Source organism: Convolutriloba macropyga, chromosome 2, assembly GCF_964194025.1.
Source record: "Convolutriloba macropyga chromosome 2, txConMacr16.3, whole genome shotgun sequence".
Lineage (NCBI taxonomy): Eukaryota > Metazoa > Xenacoelomorpha > Acoela > Convolutidae > Convolutriloba > Convolutriloba macropyga.
In genome coordinates, this window is record NC_134469.1 from 64334192 (window position 1) to 64347005 (window position 12814).

At 34.4% G+C, this 12814-nt stretch overlaps 2 protein-coding genes across 3 annotated transcripts in view; both read left to right on the plus strand.

Annotated features, from left to right (window-relative positions):
• LOC142334606 (delta(3,5)-Delta(2,4)-dienoyl-CoA isomerase, mitochondrial-like) overlaps nt 1-12814 on the plus strand; it is a 440398-nt gene that overhangs the window by 105618 nt on the left and 321966 nt on the right. The window lies entirely within an intron of this gene.
• LOC142334968 (uncharacterized) overlaps nt 3752-12814 on the plus strand; it is a 30170-nt gene continuing 21107 nt past the window's right edge. The window contains exons 1-3 of the mRNA XM_075383295.1: nt 3752-4432; nt 10562-10746; nt 11428-11901. Of these exons, the coding sequence (XP_075239410.1) occupies nt 4363-4432; nt 10562-10746; nt 11428-11901 (729 nt within the window). The 5' untranslated portion in view covers nt 3752-4362. The remainder of the gene's footprint in view (nt 4433-10561; nt 10747-11427; nt 11902-12814) is intronic.

The window sequence follows — 12814 nt, forward strand, 5'->3', positions numbered from 1 at the left end:
ACAAGACTTGTAGCACGTTTCCGCTCATATCAGGTATCTATTTTCCGCATTGAAAGAATTTCTAATCCGCAATTGAAACTAGTTAAACGCGCGCTTTTTGAGGTTGCAAAACTGATTTAATACTTAGTAATAAGCAATTTAAGCGCAAAAAACTGATTTTTTTTTCTAAAACCCATTCCTCAAATGAAGGCTTTGGGCCGTGTCAATATTGGACTGGCCAAATCTATTTTCTCTGACCGAGTCCATTTTGTCGCATTCATGGTGTACGTCCTAGCGCCAAAAAGACTTTTTTCTGAAAACTCTTTTGCTCAAAAAGGGTGTTTATGTGTGTTTGTATTTGTATAAGTATGTCTGGGTGTGTTTGCTTACACTGATCTTGGCGTGTGTGTTTGTCTGCTTGTGTGTGTTTGTTCAATTTCATTCACTAACTATCAAATAATCAAATAAATTTTCAAAAAGTACTGTTACAAGCTAAAAAACGCGCATTAAATTAGGCTTAATTGCGGATTTTATTGCGAATGAGAGTTACGTTGCGTGAGAAAAAGCAATGCATAAATCGAGCAGATTCGGGATACATAGCGCGCGAAAAATAGGATACATAGCTTGTTTCTCAATTTTGCTGTCAGAATTTGGACACTTTTGCGAACACGGGTTGCGCAATTCCCTTCGATTTTGCCTGTTTTTGCTAAAGTATCTTTTCGTGGCAATATTGTTACATTTTCAATGTATTAACATAAGAAAAACGAACAAGAGATACGTAGATCCGGCAGATTTGCCCTTGACGATTTTAGTATACCTCTGCGGCGTCATGTGTATTGTCGGTCAATCGTTTAAACGAAATCATGAAAGTTTTGATGGTCGAAATGTTGAAATCCTTATTGGTGATTAATTGATTAAAGTACATTTGTTTTTTTTATAATTTCTGATTAAAGAGACCAATTGCTGATAATCATTTACCCAATATTTGATAAGATTTAATCTTTCAAGACTTCAGCATTTAATAATAAAGCTCGCCAAAACAATTTTTTTCTAAAGTGAACTTTTACAACTGTTAGGTTAAGTAAACTTATTTGGTGGAAAAATTGAAAGATATTGATTCAAAATGTGAGTAAATGACTAAAAGCTATTTGCTAAATTTTCTAAAATTGACATAAACGCATATTTTCAACTAGGAAGTTTAACGCATACTTGACAAATGTTCGCTAAATTCATTAGTTGAATTTATGAGTTCATATCGATTTTAGAAAATTAAAAGAATACCATAATGATACGTTTCAATATTATATTGGATTTAAATTTCTAAAACCGATAAAAACTCATAATTTCAACTAATAAATTTAATTAAAAAATTCATTAGTTAAAATTTAACCAAAATTATCAAACGGAAACAATCCCAGACGGGAAAGACCTACTTTCAGACAGTCCCAGACAGAAACAGCTTACGGACAGAATTTCGTCCAGGGTCGAGGCCGAATGGTTAACTTGTAAGAAATTACGAGTCGAATGGTAAACTTGTAAGAACTTGCAAGTCCAATGGCTAACTTGTAAGATTTTTGCAAGTTCGTTCCGGTTGAGCTCAACTCTTGTTGGTTAATTCAAGTTAACACTCACTCATTTACCGTAGAAAGCGCGTGAGAGTTAGTTGCTCAATTTGGATAACATGTTACAATGCAACAAAAGTTGATTAAATGTTTTCTTCTCAATTTTATCATCACAGGAGTTCCCTTTGCTATTCCTTTAAGGAACAGTAGATCTCAATTGGCTTCCATATGTCAGAATTTTCTCAAAATTATTTCGTAACCCTTCATTTTTTACCAATTTTTATTTTATAAATTCAATTCACACTTCCAGATTCTATATATTTGAAGCATCTGTTTACAATCATTTATTGCAACGTTTATTGTTTTGGCTGCAATATAGGCAGAAAAGTTATCTGGTAACAATTTATATTCACAGAATTTATGTAAGAAATTCTCTAAGTCAAATGTTTAACTCGTAAGAAACCTGCGAGTTGAATGGTTAACTTTCAAGTGCCTTGTAAGTCGAATGGTTAACTTGTAAGAACTTGCAATTTTTTGGAAGAAAAACTTGCAACGCGATGCATCGCCTTCTAAGTTTCTGCCAGAAACTTGCAAGTTCTTACAAGTTAACCATTCGGCCTCGACTCGGGGTGCGTTCATAATCAGATATTTGTATCAATATCAAGTACTTGATATTGATACGAAAATTTCATTATGAACGCACAAAGTTCAGGAAATAAGCTGTTTTTTTAATCTTCAAAAATGTAAATTTAAAGTTATAACCCCAACAAAAACGTTTGGTTAAATATTTACATTTTCAAAATCGCCTCGTAAATATATGAAAAATTTGGTCTTTATACGTCAGTAGAACAAATTTCTAAAGCCTCTTACTTGTCTATTTATTGGAACACGTTCATGCAGTTTGACCATTTCGCTGCTTAGTTTTTCCTTAAATTTTTTTTAGTTTTCTCTTCGGATTTCAGTTGGCAAATTATTCCACTTCCTAGAAAAATTTCTAATCAGTGAGCTATCACTTCATTTGGAATGGCACTTATTCTTTGGAAAGTACTGGAGAGTTTTGGAGTTTTTGGTCAATTCGTACTTTTCAAAAATCCTGAATGAGGAGTTTTTGGTTTCTCGACTGCTCTCTTTATATTGTGAGAGGAGGTGAAAAAAATTAAGAAGACAAGCGTTTTTATTGAAAAGCTCTGCTGGAAAAATTTTATCTTTCAATAATAGATCTCTTGCACTGTCAAACCTTTTGCGCAGGTGGCAAACCTTTATTCTCCAATTTATTCGTCTATTAACTCTCTGAAGTGACATAACCGACAACGACAGAAAAAAGCACTGAAGTTGAGATGGGACAAAAAACAAGTGATTTAAAAAGCCCGATTCTTGCTTTTAATGGTAGAAAATGTCTTTCTAAGTAAATTGACCTAATAGCATTTGCCATTTTTGTTAACGTTTTGTTTAGCTGAATATCAAAATTTAGATTGTTATCAATCATAATACCTAAATAACGACAACTTGTTTTTGGCTCTATGAAAATTCTATATAATGAAATTGTTCAATTTTTGATTAACCATTTTTTGAAAAAACCACAATTTCTGTTTTATCTCGGTTTAAAGTTAGCATATTTTGCCTCATATAACTGTCAGTATTTTCAAATACACTGTTAATTTCGCATAAAAGATTTTCATCGGATTTGGAATGACAACTAATGCATGTGTCATCTGCAAACTGTAAAACGTCCTCTCTTTTTTTCATTTTTTCTGGGAAATCGTTGATATACATTATAAAAATTAAAGGTCCGAGAACTGTTCTTTGAGATACTCCATGATTCATTGTCACCCAGTTTGAGCATTCAATGCCGTTCTTTGCGCATTGTTTTCTGTTAGATAAAAACGATTCTAGCATTGCAATTGATTCCGTACTAAATCCATATTTTGCTATTTTTTCGAGAAAAAATTTGTGAGATAAAATTTTGTGAGAAAAATTTTGTTTCCGTCTGAGACCGTCTGGAAGTAGGTTTTTCCCGTCTGGGATTGTTACCGTTTTATAATTTTTTAACTTTGTGGGAGTTGTTAAGTTGGAAGTAAGTTTCAATTGTCGGCGCATCAGTGACTGCAGATCTAAAACTTGATAAATTTGACTCAATCTCAACTGCAAAAACTGGTCTCACAGTATGTATGCCTTTAACCTTATGTAATTGATGAGATTCCTGATTGTAATGGTGTGTAATTTGAGCAGACTGAGCTGACATTAAGAACGATCCAATAATGACTTATGTTGACACAAATCGGCAAATTTGTCTATTTGTACAAACAGAGCTCAATTGAACGACGATTTATTGAACATTTATACCATTACATACCTCCGTGGATCTCAATTAACCAAACTAGTCTCGAAATAGTGATGGCAGCGAATTGATAAGAATTATTTGTGTCCAGTGTCTCTCAAATTTTATCATACATTAAGCATAGACACGAACGGAAACCTTGTTATCAAAATGTACGCGTGACTAAGTAACTAATTAGTCCAGATTGTATTTATTAGTTTAGTTGTTGCTACCACTGTGGTCATACTCATGGTGTGGACGTGAATGAAATATAACTTGCTCTACAACACGTGTTAAAGAATCAATCGGTGCTCGACGGTTGGTTGTGTTTGAGAATTCAAGCTTTTACATGAGCAAGAATTTGTTTCATGATTACTACATATTGCATAGTAATGTAAATGTAGTGCCTAGAATCACTTTAGCTCACTTTCAACTCAATTTTCTATCTCCTTACTTTTTCCACATCCAAATTTTGTGAATTATTGTGTTTTATTTCTCGCGATTATGGCATCGTACGCCCAGAGGGGACTGACAAACGAATACATCTCTAACCTTCGCGTGGACACAGGACCAGGTTAGTCTTATCTTAGTCTATGGCAAAGTTGTACTCCCTTAACGTTGGAACGATCAAAGCTGACGTCCGCAAACCAAAAACGCCAGCCGTGCAAATGAGCATCTGTATAACTCCCACGCTACCACGTAAGAAAACGTTCGAAAAACTCAAGACATGCAAATTAACATCTGAAATGTTGATGATGTCTCCATGTTTTAAGCTTAATCTATGACATTTGAAACGTTCGCGGAGCAGACTGCTGATTCCCGGGTCGAGTTTTGGGTCGATGTAAGATTGGTGAATAGCGGTGAAAAAGAACTTTTTCACCGAAATGAGCCGGCATCTTTTAGCGTTGAATGCAGTGAAAGCGATGAATTTTTGGAAGATTTGGAACATTAAGGGGTAAAATTTTTTTATTCACCGCATTCACCAGATTTCTTACAAAAATGAAACTGCCATACACGGTTCGAACCTCGACCCGGGTTTGAAGTGAATGTTGAAGTTTTCCGTTTCTACCTCATTTATGTGTCCTCTATGCAACATCAGGTACTTTCAATATACATCCATGGTTTTTTAATATCAACTTTTAAACTGTTGGTTAAGGTTTCGAAACATTGCTCCTTTTTCAACATTGATAGGTTCACGCTACATAAAATTATAATACAGTTTCTGTTAACCGACAGAAGCGCAAGAAGAATGGTCTAGAAAAAACAACCCCAAGGAAAAAGAACCCACATAATCTTAGATTGGAAACAAGGAGGATCGGTAATGTGCATTCGCACATAATGTTCCGACCCCGCTCATCCACAATCCTGACTTAATTTGCTACCAAAGGAGGAAGAGATTGAAAACTTTCGAAGAAATACATGTCGTTCAACAAACCACTAATGGAATAAAACAATGCCACGTTAGGGGGCCAATGAAACTTACTGTTAATAGGAATACTAGAAAAGACAAAAAAAATCAAACAACAAACTTTAATTACAACTAAAATTCGATGTCAATATTTTAAAAAATATCAAAAACGAATCAGATAAAACCTTTACAAAACAAATTAACCTGCACTTCATAAGAATTGCGACTCAATAACCGGTCGACAAAAGAGCAAAAATAGGCGAAATTCAAAAATAGTTTCTATGTTCGAAGACAATTAATTTCAAAGCGAATAAAATCATTAGATATTAACTGAAATCTCTAATGTTTATTTATATCTCCATAGGAAGTAATTGAGACATGTCATAATCCATTGTTCGCACAACTTCAAGAAGAACGACAAAAAAGGCAAAATTTAAAAAAAAATCAATTAAATTTTACGTGAAGAGGTCATTAATGCCATTAAAAACATATGTTTGTCAAAAAAGTGTTTGACGCATTAAAAATGTTCAATTGCTCAATTTTTGAGGCCAAGGGGATCTGCCATTACTGTTTTAATTTAAAAACGAAAATTTCTATAAACAGTAGAAATATATAAATATCACAAATATTTTTTGAAATCTCGTGGTAAGAAAGACGACAAAAAACCGATTAAAACTAAAATCGTTATGAAGAGTAAATTACAGATCACTGGAATGGGTTGTGAACTATCTTCACCTGCACTAAGTTATGAAAGGCAATAAATAATTTTAAAAAATGGCGAATTTCAAAAATCCAATTAAGTTCTTGTAAGCAAATATTTTCAAAAGTCACAGCAGAATGAGATTTCAACTGAAAGAGTGGGATTACTTTGCATTAAAGTAGCAAGCCAACTGCCCTTGTTATTAATGAGAATCCAAAATATCAAATACAGGCATAAGCCAAAACTCCCAAAACATGAGCTCTATAATTATAGTATGTTTTCTGCAAGAACTGCAAATCACCACTTGCTTTTTATCTGAGCATCAACTGGTCTTCCCTATGGAAAACCGACAAAGAAATGACAACAAAGGAAACCAAAAATTGAAAAGTTTCAAAAACTCGAGAATTTCTTCGAAGTTAAATGGTGGAAGGCATGAATCAAAACATACAACAAACAGAATAATAATGTTTGAAATCAGTTAGTTGAGACATCGTATTAATGAGGTTGAGCTATATGATGACGAAATTGAGAGCAAAACGGAGAGAATTGAGAAATCATTGAGTTTTTTATGTTCGTTTGAAAGTCATTAATACAAATATATATAAACAGCAATCTCTAAACAATCTCAAACAATTCAGCAACCCTCCTCTAAAACGAGTAACACTGCATTTAAGAGTTTTAACATACTTTAGCAAAACTGGCAAAAAATAATTGAAAAAAATTTACGGAAAATTTGAACGAAAGCATCGTAATTTGGTCGAATGTTCCCAAAATTTAAAATCTCGATAAAATCTCTGTAAGAAAGTAAATTCTAAAAATAATTTTAATTCCATATTTTACGCTAGACGGGTTTTCTAATGATACCACTCACAACTCTCTACGATGATTATATTGAAGGGCCAAAATTAACCGAACAAAGATCATTTGCGTATACAGTTCCTCCCTTCACTAAATGGGTCGGAACAATAAACCCTCACAGAAATAAACCCCATTTTAAATTTGAATTTTGGTTGTGATAGTTTTTTTCGGTGGTGATAGTTTCATATCAAGTCCCACGAGCCGCTAAGGCATGGTCATTGCTCGCGAGGCATGGCCAAATGCGCTAAATGCGCATCTCGTTAAAGTCGATTGGAGGCTTAATTCTTTGAGGGTTTATTTATCTAAAATTGAGTAGGGTCTTTTTCCGTTGGTTTTTTTTCCGGAACCAAAGAACAACCACTGTAGGCTGCCCTAAAATGAGCGAGCGTGGTGTCGCAGGTGTGGTCCTTGAAGTAATTAAGCGGTTACGCAAATGGCCGATCATTCGCATCTCAGGGAGCTTTTCTTACCATAATCGATACCACCACCAAAGCGCTAGGTGGAAAAGCAGTGCCGCAAAATTTTGTTCTCGTTTATTTCAAACCTTTAAATGGGGATTCTGATTGTTCTGCATCCTGACTATCTGTAGCCCAATTTGGCTATTCGAGGAACGTAAATGAGAAGATAGAAAAATTGAATACAATAATAATAATACATATAATAACCTTCAATTGCTTCGATTGCTACAAAATGCGTATAACTATCTCATCTTAACTTCTCCTAACGCCACAAAAAAGTTTAACAAACTATGGAAATAATTTATCCAACGGCTCAAGGCATGCAAAATAATCGAGAGAGTTGGCAAAAGTGATCAAGAGAAGGTAAGAAGGTAACAAAAACATATCCGTGGTATTAGGAACAATCGATTTCTTTTTGGAAACCAATCTTTACTCAAGGTTTTTCACCGTTCAATTAGGTCTCTTTCGTCTTAATCTAAATAACTAGACGTCGACTGGATGATGCAATTGTATCGGTAATTGTTATTTTGGTAATATCTGAATTTTTTTGTAACTTTGAAGTGAAAGTATTCCGAAACTTTTGATGCATCATGAGCATAATGAAACTATTAATATTTTAAAATCACACAGATTTGTTAGAGGTGAGAATTGAAAAACAAAATTTTAGTTTTGGACATCTTCAAACAGTTTTCTCGCGCTCTGTCTCTCTTTTTTTGTGAAACATATAAAGGAGCTAACTCTCTCTCTCTCTCTCTCTCTCTCTCTCTCTCTCTCTCTCTCTCTCTCTCTCTCTCTCTCTCTCTCTCCCTCTCTCTCTCTCCCTCTCTCTCTCTCTCTCTCTCTCTCTCTCTCTCTGTCTCTCTCAAAAGTGAGGTATTTTCAGAAAATCACGATCTTTCATCTTTCTGCCCTTCGAATCGTTCAACGGTTTCACGTAAACACTCGTTGTTTGCTTTGGACTTCTTGAGTCAACATTTTGGTAAATTTAAAATTGGCACTAAAATTTGATAGGATTTGTCTTGAAATTTTCTCCAGTTTTTTGTCAATTTTAGTGCTTCATGAGGAGAATAAGCTAATTTGTTTCTCTTTCCAGAATCTCAATCTTGTGCTACGCGCTAGATGTAATAATTAAAGTTTCGATTTTGAGTTTATTTAAAACCGCTTTTTCTGGCAGATTTAAAGTCATTTTTCTAATATTTTAAGACTACTGACAGTTTTCGCACTCTGCGTCGACTTGCGTCCAACATGAAAAAGAACGTTAAAGGTTGTTTTTAAAAACTTCTTTTCAGTAGCATTAAAGAGCGTTGGTTATCAGTTGAAATTGGTTATCAGTAAAATTGAAGAAGCAAGAAACTTTTTCAGATGAGGTCTTTCACAACTATTAATCTTTTAAGTCTGAAATCAATTAATAGAGAAACACCGCTTTGAAAAGTTCAAAGAGGAGTTAATTTTTTCTTTTTTAAAAATCTATGATCTTTTTATTAAGTTTTTCAATCTCGAGAAACGTGAATTCTTTTCTGAACTTCCCAATTTCTTTGTTTTTTTTGTTGTGCTTCAGTCGAGTAATTCGAGCTCTCTCCTCTGACAATAAGAAGAACACAAACTAAAAAGATCAGAAAATATTTCCGTCTATCTTTTTCAATAATGATTTAATGATTTAAGTTGATTTGATTTTCATTCCTATAAATCTGGTTTTACGTCTCCGTGATCTCTAACGTACTGAAACGGCTAGTTTTGATGAGATAAAGAAACTTTTTGCGGAAAAACTCTACAATTTAGAATACATATATATATATATATATATATATATATATATATATATATATATATATATATATATATATATATATATATATATATATATATTCTGCTTATAATTTTACTTTTTCAAAATTCTTTTTTACTGTTTTGAGATATTTTGAGAGCTCTTAACTGCCTGAAGTGTTTTGGTTGTCAAAAACTGCCTGAAGTGTTTTGGGTTGTTTGTTACAGAAAAACATTGTTTCTTACAGTAGTTTTTAAACAGCAGAAAACAGTGATACGGAGAAAAGTTAAAAGAAACTTTTGGATAAAGAACAATCTAATTGATTTTTTCCCGACTTTTTTGGTAAAATAGTTAAAATTAGTTCTTGGACTTGAAACTGCAAGGATTTACTTGTGACAGTCAAAATTCCTTTTTAACCCCTAATTAATCTAAATAATTCTAGTTCAATTTGCCCCATTCACATAACAACATTTGGCGATCCAACGACATGCATGCATACCAAACTTGTTCAAATTAGAATGTTTTCTTTAGGTATCGGTTTTAAAAAGTTATTATGTACCGATTATAATACACTAAGAAATTGGCGAAGTGCGTTATGGTTGTTAAAACATTGCAGTCATAACAATTCGGTGTATGTGTGTTCAGGGATGTGAAGACTGTTCGCGATTTTAAGAGTCAGTTTAGGTGGTCCCTGAAATGGAAGAAAAGTTTTCTAGATAAAAAATCTACCGGATTATGATTTTCAGTGATCAGTAACTATGAGGCCAAAATGGGGATAAAATGTAAATGTGTATTTTTTTCATAGCTGAAATTGATTTTGTATTTATTTCTAGGTATAAGAACTTTTTTGTAGTGGTTAATTTATAACTTCTTTGCAAATATAAGTAAAGTTATGTTTCTAAGGTAGAACTAAGACGCGTAGAATGGTTTTGGTCTCATTGAGCATAAATTTCAACAGAAAAATATGATGCAAAAAACGCATTTCATTTTTTCCGGGATCCTAGAACTAATTCTACACTTCACACTATAAGCATTGAAAACATTTTGGGTTTGTTTGGGCCATCTACTGTTGGTTGAAAATAAATGTTTTACATAAGTCTTTCAAGTCAAAGTATTTTTTCTACAAGTTCAATGTAAGACTGAAAAAAGGAAAAATGATTTGAAGATGAAAATATTATTTCTTTCTTAGTTTTGCGCAGTCACCGCATAGATGAAAGGCCATATTGAATTAAAAAGGATCATATCGATCAAAAAGGAAAGTCATAAAAGCATAGAGGTGTTGACCGTTTATCTTAACTGGACCATAATAAAAAATCACCATTATCATTTTTTGAACTTAAGGTTAATTGGGACCTAATTCGTCCCATTTTTTGCGTGGATTTTTGTGTATACATGCTAACACTTCGACTCTGTCTGCTGATATGCTGCGCAAATATTGTGAGAATGGACAAATAATACACTCCGATCTAATATTTAACATTTGCAGAGTTTACTTTGTGTCATGTTATTTGTAGATTCGGATGACTCGACATTTTCGGATTCGGAAGCCGAGCATGCCGAGTTGCTGCATGGAAGACATACAGTGGCGCTGGATGCGAGAGGGGAGGAGTCGGAGGTGCAGCGAGGCCTTTACAACAGACACAACTTCGCAGTCCTCAACTTCAATCACGTCGTTCGTCTCAACGCCCACAATCTACGGGTGGGTAGGCTAAGTGCGTACATAAACATAGTGACCTAAACACCAGCAATGTATCTCTTAAAAGACCTTTTTTTAAAAAAAACCGGACATTATTTCACAGTCACTTAAGCAACGCAACACCCGGTTACATTGACTCTGATCAAAATTACATAATAACTAAAATCAGATTATGTGCACTTCGCAAACTGATCTTTATAATAATAATTTTGGTTCCTGCGTAATCGCAGCGGAGCAGCATTAGGCGACTTTGGCCTGTTCTCAGTTGCCCTTTTACTCCCCTGGTTTTGGGTTTTCACGTATGCGTCTTATTAGTACAATACCTTATTAGGACTTGTCCTTTTTCGGCTTCTTTTCGCGTCACAACTTTTTCCATAAGCGCCCTGTAATGTTTCTGTTTCTTTCGCTGTTTGCGAACTCCACACGGTTGCTGTACGACGTTATTGAACATCTCGATTCTGCCTCGGAGTTGACAAACTCTGTACGACATGAACCACCACGGGGTAATTGCGGCTGTTTTTTGTTGCCTTTTAAGCAACTCGAGGTGAAAAAAAGACAAATTACCTTTGGAAATGAAATTTTCACGGACTACAAAATACAAAAAAACTGAAATTAGTTGCAGTATTCGATTTGACAATTACTGCAAAAGAGACCGTATGAAAAATATTTGATTTCTGTTGACAGGTGCGCGGTAAAACCATGAACCGTCTACTTCCATTTGGTGGCGTACGATCCAGGCACCTGACGTCACGATTCGAGAAGAAAAACTTTCAAAATCTCATTGGCCTATTTGTGGGGTGGTGCGCTGGTTTGTCGCCTCCGATACTCATGGCCATAATCCCCTATTCCCCTTCCTTCCTTCTAGACTTTTTCATCCTTTACAGTTTAATCAGTTTAGTAGTCCTACACGTGATATCTTTCTACCTGGTCAATCGCAATATGAATCTGTTCATGCGGTCCCCCTTCATGGTGCCTGTAGTTATTACGTCATCACAGCTTCGTGGGTTACATAACAGTTTCCGAGACGTCTCACCGGACGAGTTCGCGGACATCAGTGTAGCGACGCTGCTCCCAGATTTGGTGCTGCCGGAAGTCATCCAGTATATGGCCTTGTTTGACGAAGGTTACGTAATGCTCAGTCAAATGCAGTATATAAATGTACATTTTTTGAATCTATGTTATGGACCCCAGCTTACTGGGCATATAACTTTTACGCCCCTCCAGGTGCACGTGCTATTTTTTATTTAGCAGCACATGAATTGTTATTCCGAGACATAAAAAACACTGGGGGCCTAAACAGAATAGATCCCATTTTTTTTATAACTGTACACTCAAAATTTCGTGTTATATCACATTTTTTTTTTCATTTTTGAGTACAACTGATAGGGTAAATACCTACATGATAAAAACATCAAATTACAATAATAACCTTGTGTTATTTATCATAGAGTTTATATGACATCACACTGATGTTGTTTGTATGTGCTTCTAGGTAAAAACAAGATTTAAAGAACCGATAGGTCTAATGTAAACTATTAAAAAAACCATATACATTTATTTAAAAACAAGGAGGCTCGCTAATGTGCTTTTGCACATAATGTTCCAACCCCGCTCATCCACGTTTTTACCTAATTGTCTACCAAATGAGGAAGATATAGAAAACTTCCAAAAGTTCACATATCGTGCAACAAACAACTAAGTGAAAAAACGCTGGATAAGAGGGTAGAGGAGACTTGGCATTAGTGAGAGTACTAAACGAGATGAACCAAAAATCAAATTATAACAAACAATAAATGCGACCAAAACTTGTTGTCTATAATAAAAAAACCACTTAGTATTAAAATGAATATGGGATCAGATAAAACCTGAGTTTTGAAAACAATCAACTTCAAATTGAATAAAACCAATACTTATGAACTGAGCTCGTTAAGAAATTTAGTTATGCTTCATGGGAAGCAATTGAGACCTGTAAATATCCACAATATGTCGTCGACTACAAAAAGAACGGCAAAAACGAAAAAAATCAAACCAAAATTAACAAGTAGTTGTCGCAACCACTAAAACCATAGTC